Here is a 13,221-nt window from a genome sequence, read left to right as displayed (position 1 = left end):
TTCTCCTTATATTGTGTTACAAAATATAAGACATGTAAATTTTTAAATAAAAGAAAGTATATAAGAATCATAATGTTTTATTCTCTTTTACAATTCGAATAATTTTATTAAAAAACCTGCTTTATAATTTTATTGTAAGCAATAAATATTTAAAATATGCGAGACCCGTTTTTATAAGTTATTTTATTGGTTTTAACAAAACGAAATACTTAATATCAACTCGGAAATATTATTAAGAATTAGTATACGTCACGAGAGAAGTATTAATTTATAACATTATCTTAATATCACATACAATGCTGGCTACTTTTTTCTTCACAATAAATAAAATATTTAGATAGGAGTGTTATTATTTTACAACCATCGCTAAAGTAAAATTATCTGACAAAACTGTAACCAATGGTTAGTTATACTTAGGTAAAATATATTCGTCAGATAATTGTACTGGGTTGTAGAAATATCACAGCTTAAGCTTCGGTGTAATCACGGACTATTCTCGAGATGGTGACCTTCGAGAAGAACTTGTTGATGGATTTGACAATGGTCTTTACGATTTGCTTGATGACCGGCGGCGCGAGATCGTCCATGAGCTGGCGCCAATTCTCGTTTGCGAATTGAAGTGTTGTCTCCGCTAAAAAAAATTGACTCAATTAAATTATTTGTACAAAATAATAAGCATCACGGTAAAATAATAGATAGGTATACAGCTGATGATTTCATATTGCATTATACGTTAAAATGGAAAATAAAGTAATATGTAAGATGTGCGTTGGTAAAGTCCATAGTAAAGGTGGTAAAGTCCTTAATAAGAGTAGGTCTAGAGTTAAGTAATTAATTGTAATAATTTGTTAATTTGTGACTTGGTATATTATTTTGTGTTCTATTGTATTTAATTTTACATGTGTATTGTCTTATCATTTATTCATTTATTCGATAAATCCTGCATTATCTATAATTTATACTCATGTGATTCACTCACAAAGTTTTCTGAATTATATTGACGTAATCAAAGTAGGAGAGATAATATCAAATTGAAGTGTAAGGTCAATGTCAATAAACGAGACAAACGTGAGGTAAACATAGCAATTACCGAGTTGTTTGTTGCCGTTGAACAGGTTCTTGAAGTCAAATTTGGTAGACTCGATGTCGTATTTGTAGTTTGGCGTGGTCAGCTTGAAGTGTTCGCCCTTGCTGTCCTTGAAGTGATTTAATTTACTGTTGATCTGGACTTTCACGTTTGCTGTAAATAATCATGAATTTGTATTTCCGATATGCACACAATTATTGTAGTTATTTCATCAGGATTTATAAACATACGAGTATAGCGTTTTTAAAATAGGTTGGTATATTATGTACAGTTTTACGATTCTTGAACTGTTTTATTAAGCAATTTTTTTACTATTAAAATTAACGTTTTATAATAATATATTACTTACTGCAGTAGATGTTAGCATCTCCGTCTCCCTTGATAGGCAGGATCAAAATTTTACCATCAGCGTTGTAAAGAGAAGAAACGCTCAAGTTTCCAATCAAGTCCAATTTAAATTTCTCCTCCTTTTCACCGATGTCGATTCTAATAAAGAAACAGGATCTTCAGTTCATTTAAAGTCTTATAAATGTAACATTTAATACTCATGATATCCTTATCCATACTATAATAATATTATAAATGCGAAAGTAACTCTGTCTGTCTGTCTGTTACTCAATCACGCCTTAACTATTGAACCAATTTGCATGAAATTTGGTATAGTGATATTTTGATATCTGAGAAAGGACATAGGCTACTTTTTATCCCGGGAAATAGGATAGGTTTTATTCCGGAAATCCCACGGAATGGGAACTATGCGGGTTTTTCTTTGACTGCGCGGGCGAAGCTACGGGTGGAAAGCTAGTAGTTTATATAAACGCCATCGAAAAACACGATTATTACTGTTGTATACATATAAATCAAGAATGTTTATAAATATTTTTCAAAGAACAACGAGTCGTATTTAATGGTAAATCGCCATGTTAATGCATCCGTCATTTGTTTACAAACTGTTAGTGTAATTTGTATTGAGACAATGCTTCTGGTAATTGATCAATTTTGTGGAAAATTCTTTGACGTTTTATGATTCAATTTAAGTATATTCTCAGGTATAAAATTGTATAGAGATTTAATACAGTCCAGCAATTATCTACGATAACATAAGGCGGATAGAATCAAACTAGATAAGTAGTAACTAATCTCTATTCAGATTACTGTGACGATTCGCAGCTGTTCCAAAATTACAACGAAACCAGCTACTCATGTGCGTATAATATTGCAGAATAAATGTTAATAAACACTTAACGATCACCTTAATTTAATTGGATAAACAATAAATTATGGCTATCAAACTCACATTAAATCGGTCAGTTGGATGTTACTAAGACCGTGTAATTTGGCTTTAGTGAAGGTCAACTTAAGACCGTTGCCGTCAATGTGGATGTCGTCCAAATCAGCTGGGTCGATAGAAGGGACTCCCAAATCTGGAATTCCTTTCGCGAACAGGGGAAGACTTTTCACGATTTGTTCTCTGACACAGTTCTTGAAGGTGTCTTTCGAAAGTTCACACGGAGTGATGTACGATGCTATAAAATCGAAAGAAATTTTGATTATTTAAATGTATTAAATGTTGATTATAACCGTCCATATATAAAACTTGTAATATTTTTATACATTGAGTTCCGCTTGGCCAGAAATAAAGTTCATTGTCAAAAGTTTAATGCACCCAGAAGTCGAATGTATTGAAATTTAAACATATTTACTTAATTAAGAAACGTTATTTTTATAGGATTTTTTCGCTTAAATATTTACTCATTGGCTCAATATAATGGGTATATTTCTCAATATATTAAGAAATTGTTGGCAAATGTGGCCGTGCTACTATTTTATTATTTACATTATATTCGTCTAACACACACGCACAAATGTTGTACTTCCTTTTAATGTAAAATACTTTAAAAGTTTAAAAATACTTTAAATATTATAACGTGCTTGGAAATTAAAATCGGACGATTAATTTATTACATAAAGATGTTAATTTAGATTAACAAGATAATTGATTATATCCACGTGTAAAAGTATCAAGTTATGGACGAGAATTTTATAATAAGACAAATTATTTTATACAATAGGGGTATTTTAGTATATTTAGTCGTGAAATCGTATATAATATGGTGTAAGTTTTTATTTTTTTTTCTAGTCGCAAATAAGTATACCGATATAAAATTCTCGTGAGATAGTGTGTATATCCAGACTCCTCTGAATTTTTATGAAGTTTTACTTGTGTAAATTCAGTAAAACTGGTGGGTCGTAAGTCGTAACTATATTTATTTTTATCTCTATAAGTGATAAGAATGTGATATCAGGACAACGATTGCTGGGTAAGCTAGTACTCGTATAATTATATACCTACATATCCGAAATTTATGTGTAGGTAGGTACATAATACAGATTTATACATCACTTTGCAACAATGTAAAACAGATAATAATCAGTTATTTGATACCTATATCTGATGCATTTTTGGTAGATAATTAACATTGTATTGCCCTTTTATATTAAGATATAATAACGATAAAAAATTAATTAATCACTTGGTAGATTATACGAGCTAATAGAAGAGATTAGGTAGATTACAGGTTCGTAAGTATCACCGTACAATAAATATATGTTATATAGGTAATAAATAGCATTGATAATAATTGTACCTATTTTTTACACTATTTAAAAAAAATATATATAGATATATATTTTTCGCGACAATTTACTGATTAGGTAAAGGTTGGTAGATATAATAGGTTATAGTTTATACGATAAAAAATACACTTGGCTTAAAAAGCGTAAAAAAAACTACTTCTAATCATGGTTACTTACTTATTATAGACGAAGGTGAATACAAAAGCATTGATACTTAGCAAAAAATTTCCCTATAGTATGAAAATAAGACAGACTAAAGAATGACTTAACTTTAACATTAAGTTGATTGTATTTCTATGTCAATGTAAATAAGCGCACATTGTCTTGTTGCTATAATGCGTTGTTAATTGTTATTAGGTACTTAAAAATTAAATCTCACAAGGAAAAAGTATAAGAATGACATCTCCTTGACCTTGAGAGAGTTGAGAGTTTTTTACCACAATATTTGAAGTGAGTTGTTTTAGAATTTTTTGTGAGTGAGCTTCTAGTTATTATCCGCTCTGATGCCTCGGTTTCCGCTCTTAAACAGTTTAGTTTATCATATTAAAAATTTGCTATAGATGTCTACATACAATAATATAAGGCGGTTATTAGCTACAAATATATGACTTGCAAAAAGGACTAGGTTTTAAAAAGTAGATAATTAAAGACTTTGAAATTAGTGTGACTGAAGCAGCAGATTTTTGATAGTCAGTTAAAATAACCCTTTAATATGTTTAATAGTTTGTTGTATCTTTTAAGTTTGACTTTGCATTATGCTAACATCAAATTGTGGCTATGATCTAAAATGTTTAAAGATATTCTAGAACTTTTTAAAAATAACTGTCGCTATTGATTAAACATTCTCAGAAAGAACGATGACTAACGTTTTATGTAAATATCGATCAATTGTAACACAATTTATAAGATAGCATAAAAACCGTTTGCAATACAAATGAGCATAAATAATAATAGGTTCTGTTATGATGCAGGTCCTGACTATTTTTAATATTTTCTGACAGATTTTGTCAAAATATGTCAGCGAATCATAATTTGACGAAGGCAAATTTCTGTATAGGTAATGGGTATGAGTAAACCTAAGTAAAAAAATAATTGTTTTAGATATTACGTTCCTACGTATAATTTATGCCAAAGAAGTACAAACAAATCAATCTGGAATGCTAGTAACTTGTCATGTCATCATAAAAAGAAAAACCTATTTCTTTTTATAGACTAGTTTATTACGAACTTGGTTAATGACTACTAATTGGTATACAATAAGGAATTCTGTCTATTTTATATTTTTTTTATAATATTGTATATAATATAATATATGCACCTACTACAAGTTTGTAATGTTACAAAGTAATCACGGAAGTCACACATATCATGGTTGTTTGTTTGTTTTACATTTTATTCTATGAGGCGTATGTATATTAAACACGACAGCTATATTGAAATAATAATAAACAATGGGCGGTCTTAAAGCTTTGCATTGTTTATTTACAATCAAAGAGCAATAACTCTGATAATAATTTCCCTCCATTACAATGTCTATTGCAGAACAGCTATAATTAAATATAATTACAAACAAATACGAGTTATCTTCAGTCAATTTCTTTGTGTCTGTTGAATAGCGAGTGTGATTGCTATAATTCCAGAAATTAGAAGCAGAATAACTGAATAACCTTAATTGCTTTAGTAAGCAGTCGATAATAACTTTCGCAGAGATGCAAATTATATACGCATGACTTCATGTAATTCTTTTAATTACGAATAAACCCGGATTTTAGATGACACAATATGTACTACTATTTATGGTTGTTAATTATGAAATACACGTGAAGATTACGTTTTTATCTTGATATAGCCTTTTAAATAATAATTGATTGGTAGTTTATTTCATTTGATGGGATTTATTTCAGGTACGTATTACCTATGTTAATTTTCTCACTGCGGCTTTGCAAATGAATCGATGTATTTGTAACCTTCAATAGTGATAGCCCCTTTTATTCATACATAAATACTATTTTTACACTCGTACAAGTACACTCGTAATCAATTAAAAAAAAAGTAAAACAAAATATTAATTTAATTCCTTAATTAAATTGATTTTCCCACAATTAAATCTGGTCTTCAGTAGTGTTCTAAATGTATCTTTCAAAATTTCATGTAAGGCATCGTTAATATCATCGTCTACCATCAAACACTTCTTCATTTCTTGATAAACCTATATATATACATATACAGGGTGTAATCGTTAAGTGTGCACAGGCGATTATTCCATAACTATTACAGATATCAAAAAACTTTAAACTGATATCGAAAGTACTTAACCTAATGAGTAAAATGGCCATAATAAATTTTTAAAAATAATACGAGAAATATCTAAAAAATTAACTTTAAACCCTCCCGTACATTTAGTATGAGATATGAATATCCCATGTACATGGGTTGATCCAAAAGTAATGATAATCAATATTAAACAAGGTCATTACAGTTAAAATAATTATGTATTTCTCTAGATAGTCTTCTAACTAGATAATATACTTCGATATTTTTTTTTCTTAACTTAGAAAAAAAAAAAACTTTGACTTCATCTACAAAAACCCCTCAAAATCGGCCATCACTTCGCTGTCGTCTTAAAATTTTTTGTATCGACGGTGTTTCTTGTGCCGAGGTAAGAGATAGAATTAACTAGGAGCTAGATCTTACAAACAGGGTGGGTGTTCAAGCATTTTCAATGCCGATTTTTGATTGGCAGACATCGCAACTGACGCTTTGTGATCTGGTGCGTTGTCTTGGTGAACCAACATTCAAGACTGAAGTTTGCCATGTCTCTTTTTCTTACTAACCTACCCGCAATCTTTTAATTTGGTCTATGTAGTAAGAGCCCTGTGTAGTAGTGGCTACCTTCTTAAAATATTCCACATTTCTTCAGCGTCCCAAAAAACTACGGCTTTAATCTATCCCACTAATTTTCACTTTGAAAATCTTCACCGTCCGCGTCACTTTGGAAGCTCGCATCCAGGCCATTGATTGTTTCTTGGTTTCAGCATAAACATGGTGAACCCAGGTAACGCCCATGGTCACAAATCGTGACAAAAAATTATCCTGATCTCATTAAAAATTTAGAAATTCACCCTCTAAATGTCGAATCGTTGTTTCTTCTTTTCGTCGGGAAACATTCTGGCTCGCACTGTTCACATTAAAATTAATGTTAATACTTGGAAACGTGGCCTGTAGATATAATTTTTTTGTGATAACTTAGTGATTACATGAGCAAGCATAAAACATTTATTTCATATTTTTATGTGCACAGGAAATACCCAATTATCATTACTTTTGGATCAACCTATACATTTAATATGAAAGATTTTAGCTTTTTTTTTGTTTTTTTGGTTTTCTGCTTTAATTACTTCGCAAATTTGGAGGGAAGTTCATTTAGAAACTGTAAATAGACCTCCTCATTGTATTGCACAATAAGGACGTCACTTCGAAAATCTACTATGAATACAAAATGTATGGGAAATAAATTGTATGGGAGCGTTTAATGTAACATTTTTGGTTATATCTCGTTTTATTTTAAAAAAATTATTATGGCCATTTTACTCATTAGGTTAAGTACTTTCGATATCAGTTTAAAGTTTTTTGATATCTGCAATAGTTACGAAATAATCGCTTGTGCACACTTAACGATTACACCCTGTATATAACTTGAAAAATTAAGGGACTTTCCATGAAAAATTTCCATGGATGTATTCGCTCTATTGATGTAATTCGTAGATATTTAATCAACCAATACCAATAACAATAGTGAATAGACATTTATACCTATCTATTACCTATCGAATAAGTTGTGCTCGTAAAAATAGTATTTTTAATAAAAATTTTTAGCTATGTTACTATTTTTTTATATCACATGAACATAGTTACAAAGGATTAAGGCTATAAAAACTAAATAAATTATGAATCATAGTGGAAACGACGATATTACTCAATTATTTAAATTCCCTAATGTTTTTAGTATAATATGTTGATTTTTTGCATCTGGACAAACAATTATATTAAAAAGTTCTAGTCCCTATTTATTATTTTTCGTAAAATCCAATTTATTATAAATAATAGATGGTAGAAATTAAAATCACATTAAGGGCTTGGTCTAGTAGTGCAAACAAATGCATCCTGTCATCCTATATGTAAATAATACAAATGTACTAAGGGAAAGTTGCTCCACTTAATTTTTAAAAATTAAATCATTCGTATGCATAATTTAATATTCGTAATAAGTACCAAAAATGACAATTTGAAACAATTTTCGTGAAAATTACACCGGGTGATTTTTTTTTATCAGTACACAAAATTTGCGAATACTTTCTATTGATATCTTCAACTTCATGTTTATATAACTGATCAACTTTTACAAAGAAATTTGGACAAAATATAAAAAAAAATAAGCTTTCCATACAAAATGCATAACTCTATACATTTTTTTCGACCTAAGTTTCTTAGTGAAAGTTGTTCAGTTTAACTAATAAAACGGATAAACAAATTTTGTATATAATAAAAAAAATGTAATGTTTGTGTTAAAAAATTATTAAATAGAAAAATACGCAAATGAAAACAAAAGATATTTATTTCTGACTAGCTTCCGCCCGCGACTCCGTCCGCGCGGATGTCAGTCTTCGCGTCTTCTACAGATTTATTATATTATGTATAATATATAGATTTATATTGATAAACCTAATAAATCTTTTGCTAGCATTCTGATGCTTTATCGGTTGCACTGGATTTATCTCTTTTTTTTCAATCGCTTGAATGATATAGGATGGGTCCTTGATGGACATCGAATGCTGAAGTCTCGAATCAATCAATTCTGACAGTAGGCAATTTATGTAAAATCTTGATAATGGTCCATCATTTTATTTTGCCTAAACGTTACATACTTTTTTATATATTCTATTTTTAACGAATGATTCACTCCAGTCCAAACAGCAAATAAGCAGACTTCTGCTTCTGCAACGTTTAGTTGTCCCTGAATTTGGAAAAAATAGTCATGATTCTTATCTATGACAAAAGTGTTATTTTTTGCATTGTATTTCAAATATTAAATTTTTTTTTAACCGCATCTTCTGCATTCATGTCTTTTGCCGGAATTAGACATTTAACTTCTACTAGTCCCATTTTCCCTTTTTGATATGGGAGTGTATAAAGTAAATTTTTTAGATATTTCTCGTTATACTTTTAAAAAGTTATTATTGTCATTTTGCTCATTAGGTAAAGTAATTTCGATATCAGTTTTAAGTTTTTTGATACCTGCAATAATAACGTCATAATCGCCTGCACATACTTATCGATTACACCCTGTATACAATCCACCATCCACATTCATAATGTTTTCCTGTCCTCCTCTCCTTTACGCTGTTCACCGATACATTTTAAATGAGTAAATCTGCTACCACTGAAGGATGTTTCATTGTGATCAGCAAATTTTCACCACTGTTGTCGATTATTTGTTTTTCATTTTTAATCAGCAATTGGGAATCATCAGTTTTGTTTTTTGCAGATTGGTGATGTACCCTAAAAATACGTCGAAAAGGGAAAGCATCAACGAAATATCGTTTTCGTCCTCTTTTTTTATTCTTCGCGTCTCTGTTACTTCTGTTTGTTTAGTTCTCAACACCCACTGAATTTTCTATGTTATTGTGATCTTCCATTACATCTGAGTTTTGATGATGTGATGATAATCCATTCGTTTTAATATTGGTACTTAGAGTTGGTAGACTAAACTAGAAATGGCGGACTAAATTTGTCAGCGCGTCTGTAAGATCAGAATATAAAACCAACATCCTGTATTTAAGTTACAAAATTAATAATCAAACAAAATGCCGCTACGTTGAAAATGACTAGAAGAAAAAATTAAAACACCTCGGATCAATTTTGGAGTAAACAAATCATTTTCCCCGTATGGGGATTTCCCCGGATGAACTTGGGAAGTTAAAGTTCTCAATACAAGTTTATAATATATTTCGTATTTCTCAAACGAAAAATAAACATTTTTGGAACTTCAAAAAAATTATATTATAAGAAAATTTATGAGCTTACTTTAGTTTTAAAGAAATATACATCCCTTTACTGACACCCCGTAAAATAAAGAAATTGTTGCCAATCACCTTTGCAATCTATTTGGTTTCATTAACTTTATGTTCGAAGATAATTTTTTTTCTAGTAGTTACACGCGTATTTTTTTCGTTTATTTTCCATATCGAAATCAAATGTTCAAAAATACGAATATTTGCACAAAACTAAGATAAAAATAATCAATTAACAAAAATATTAAATTTAATGAAGTAGAGCAACTTTCACTTCAGTATGAAGGAAAATCGAGCGTAGAGCACACGTCAGAACGCTCCGGCCCAAGGAGCGCGACTAAAGAAATTCGCTAGGATTTTTCCTAATTATTTTAAATATTTTTTTAATATTTAAAGAATTATCAAAATTCAAAAAAAAATTTTTTAAAGGATTAATACTCATTGGTCTTCAACCAACTCGAATAAATTAATGGAAAAAATTACTTTTAGCAGTATTTATCAATAGATTTTGTAAGGCAAAAAATGGGAAATTTAATGAATTTATAACGTTCTAATTAAGAAAATCATAAGTTTTTCGGCAATTGTATTCAGCAGTTTTTTATAACGACTATATAAGGATAATAATGCGCTGATCAGATTTTGTAAATTGTAATCGGTTGCAACGTAGTAAGTGCACAAACTTAGCTCGAAATGTCTTTGGGGGAAAGAGACTTATCTTGAAGGCCTGATTAAGGTAACATAAAGTAACTTTATAAATGTGAAAAAATTCACGCGCATTGCGTATATAACACTAATTGATAAACAAGAAAAAAAAATTCAGTTTATCATTTCATTAGCCGGGAAAAAATTGTCAAATAACTTGTTGAAAACGCAATTTTGCTAGACTGCAGCCTTAAATAGAATAAAAATATTTTTGAATCATTTTAATAACAAAGTTTGCTATTATAAAATAGCAAACATAGCAAACTTAATTATTGTGTAATTTAAGTTTAAATATACAGGGTGTAATCGTTAAGTGTGCACAGGCGATTATTCCGTAACTATTACAGATATCAAAAAACTTTAAACTGATATCGAAAGTACTTAACCTAATGAGTAAAATGGAAATAATAAATTTTTAAAAATAATACGAGAAATATCTAAAAAATTAACTTTAAACCCTCCCATACATTTAGTATGAGATATGAATATCCCATGTACATGGGTTGATCCAAAAGTAATGATAATCAATATTAAACAAGGTCATTACAGTTAAAATAATTATGTATTTCTCTAGATAGTCTTCTAACTAGATAATATACTTCGATATTTTTTTTTTCTTTAACTTAGAAAAAAAAACTTTGACTTCATCTACAAAAACCCCTCAAAATCGGCCATCACTTCGCTGTCGTCTTAAAATTTCTTGTATCGACGGTGTTTCTTGTGCCGAGGTAAGAGATAGAATTAACTAGGAGCTAGATCTTACAAACAGGGTGGGTGTTCAAGCATTTTCAATGCCGATTTTTGATTGGCAGCCATCGCAACTGACGCTTTGTGATCTGGTGCGTTGTCTTGGTGAACCAACATTCAAGACCGAAGTTTGCCATGTCTCTTTTTCTTACTAACCTACCCGCAATCTTTTAATTTGGTCTGTGTAGTAAGAGCCCTGTGTAGTAGTGGCTACCTTCTTAAAATATTCCACATTTCTTCAGCGTCCCAAAAAACTACGGCTTTAATCTATCCCACTAATTTTCACTTTGAAAATCCTCACCGTCACTTTGGAAGCTCGCATCCAGGCCATTGATTGTTTCTTGGTTTCAGCATAAACATGGTGAACCCAGGTAACGCCCATGGTCACAAATCGTGACAAAAAATTATCCTGATCTCATTAAAAATTTAGAAATTCACCCTCTAAATGTCGAATCGTTGTTTCTTCTTTTCGTCGGGAAACATTCTGGCTCGCACTGTTCACATTAAAATTAATGTTAATACTTGGAAACGTGGCCTGTAGATATAATTTTTTTGTGATAACTTAGTGATTACATGAGCAAGCATAAAACATTTATTTTATATTTTTATGTGCACAGGAAATACCCAATTATCATTACTTTTGAATCAACCTATACATTTAATATGAAAGATTTTAGCTTTTTTTTTGTTTTTTTGGTTTTCTGCTTTAATTACTTCGCAAATTTGGAAGGAAGTTCATTTAGAAACTGTAAATAGACCTCCTCATTGTATTGCACAATAAGGACGTCACTTCAAAAATCTACTATGAATACAAAATGTATGGGAAATAAATTGTATGGGAGTGTTTAATGTAACATTTTTGGTTATTTCTCGTTTTATTTTTAAAAATTTATTATGGCCATTTTACTCATTAGGTTAAGTACTTTCGATATCAGTTTAAAGTTTTTTGATATCTGCAATAGTTACGGAATAATCGCTTGTGCACACTTAACGATTACACCCTGTATATTGAAAGAAAAAACTCGCCTATGTTAAGTATTTGCTCCTATACCGGCTCATATTTAATATTATGATATTGTAATAGTATCAAATCGAATAAAATTGTTGTTTATAAATAAAAATTACTCACGTAAAAATCCATCTTCAGCGTTTGTGCAGAAAAATGCGGCGAGGAACACTAAAATTGATAACCGTTTCATTGTTATTGTTTAAATTAAACTATGTTAATATTATAGAGCCTTAAAGGACCTATGATTTTTGGACAACAGCTGAACATCTACTGTTCGTGTTCAGGCAATGTGCTTTTATTTATGTGGAGTCGAGCCGACGCGTAGGTACCTTGGAGGCTCTCGTATAAAATTCACAAACACTCGGACGACAAGTTTTAAACAAATTGACTATTTTTTTAATTCGAGTATCTGTGTCCATATTTTATCACATCATGAATAAACATAAAAAGAGTTTTGTTTAATGTTAGCAATTTATAAAACGTAGTCAATTTTAAACAAACAAAATAATATGATGGTTGTTCAAAAATAATAATCGGTACCTTGTTTAGAGAACAACAATAAAGTGTTACTTATTCAAACTTATTTATTTAATTAAATTAAATACACTCATATTTTAATATTTAATATTTGTTAATTATAAAAAATAAGAAATTAATAATACCTAACAGTTTTTTTGCAGTTAATCTATTATTATGCGTGGTTTCGAATATTAAGTCCTTATTTAAATGCAACTATCATTATTGTAATAAATAATCCATGAACTGATAAATTTAAATAATTACTGCTTAAACATCATGATCTATAGGTATGTATAATATTTTAGTGCGTTTTATTAGACTGGACTTTGAAACAAAAATAAGACAATATATTAGAAAAAATATTGTATGAAACACCTTATTTTACAGTAAATAATATCATAAATTTGAAAAAAAAAACTAATCAGTTACTGATGCAATAAAGTCTGCTT

General features: G+C 29.8%; 1 protein-coding gene across 1 annotated transcript; it reads right to left on the bottom strand.

Annotated features, from left to right (window-relative positions):
- Window positions 1-121: 121 nt before the first annotated feature.
- LOC149902277 (circadian clock-controlled protein daywake-like) lies at window positions 122-12,534 on the bottom strand. Its single transcript, XM_090110371.1, has 5 exons — window positions 12,374-12,534; window positions 2,385-2,613; window positions 1,437-1,573; window positions 1,091-1,240; window positions 122-631 (listed from the first exon to the last, which is right to left on the bottom strand). Exons 1-5 carry the CDS (start codon window positions 12,441-12,443, stop codon window positions 468-470), a joined length of 750 nt encoding a protein of 249 aa, XP_089966497.1. The 5' UTR covers window positions 12,444-12,534; the 3' UTR covers window positions 122-467.
- Between the last annotated feature and the right edge of the window lie 687 nt (window positions 12,535-13,221).

This window comes from Colias eurytheme, chromosome 15 (genome assembly GCF_061535395.1).
Source record: "Colias eurytheme isolate Ceu_HAF_F1 chromosome 15, ilColEury1 Martin Lab GWU primary, whole genome shotgun sequence".
NCBI classification, from domain to species: Eukaryota; Metazoa; Arthropoda; class Insecta; order Lepidoptera; family Pieridae; genus Colias; species Colias eurytheme.
This window is presented reverse-complemented; position numbering and strand designations above follow the sequence as displayed.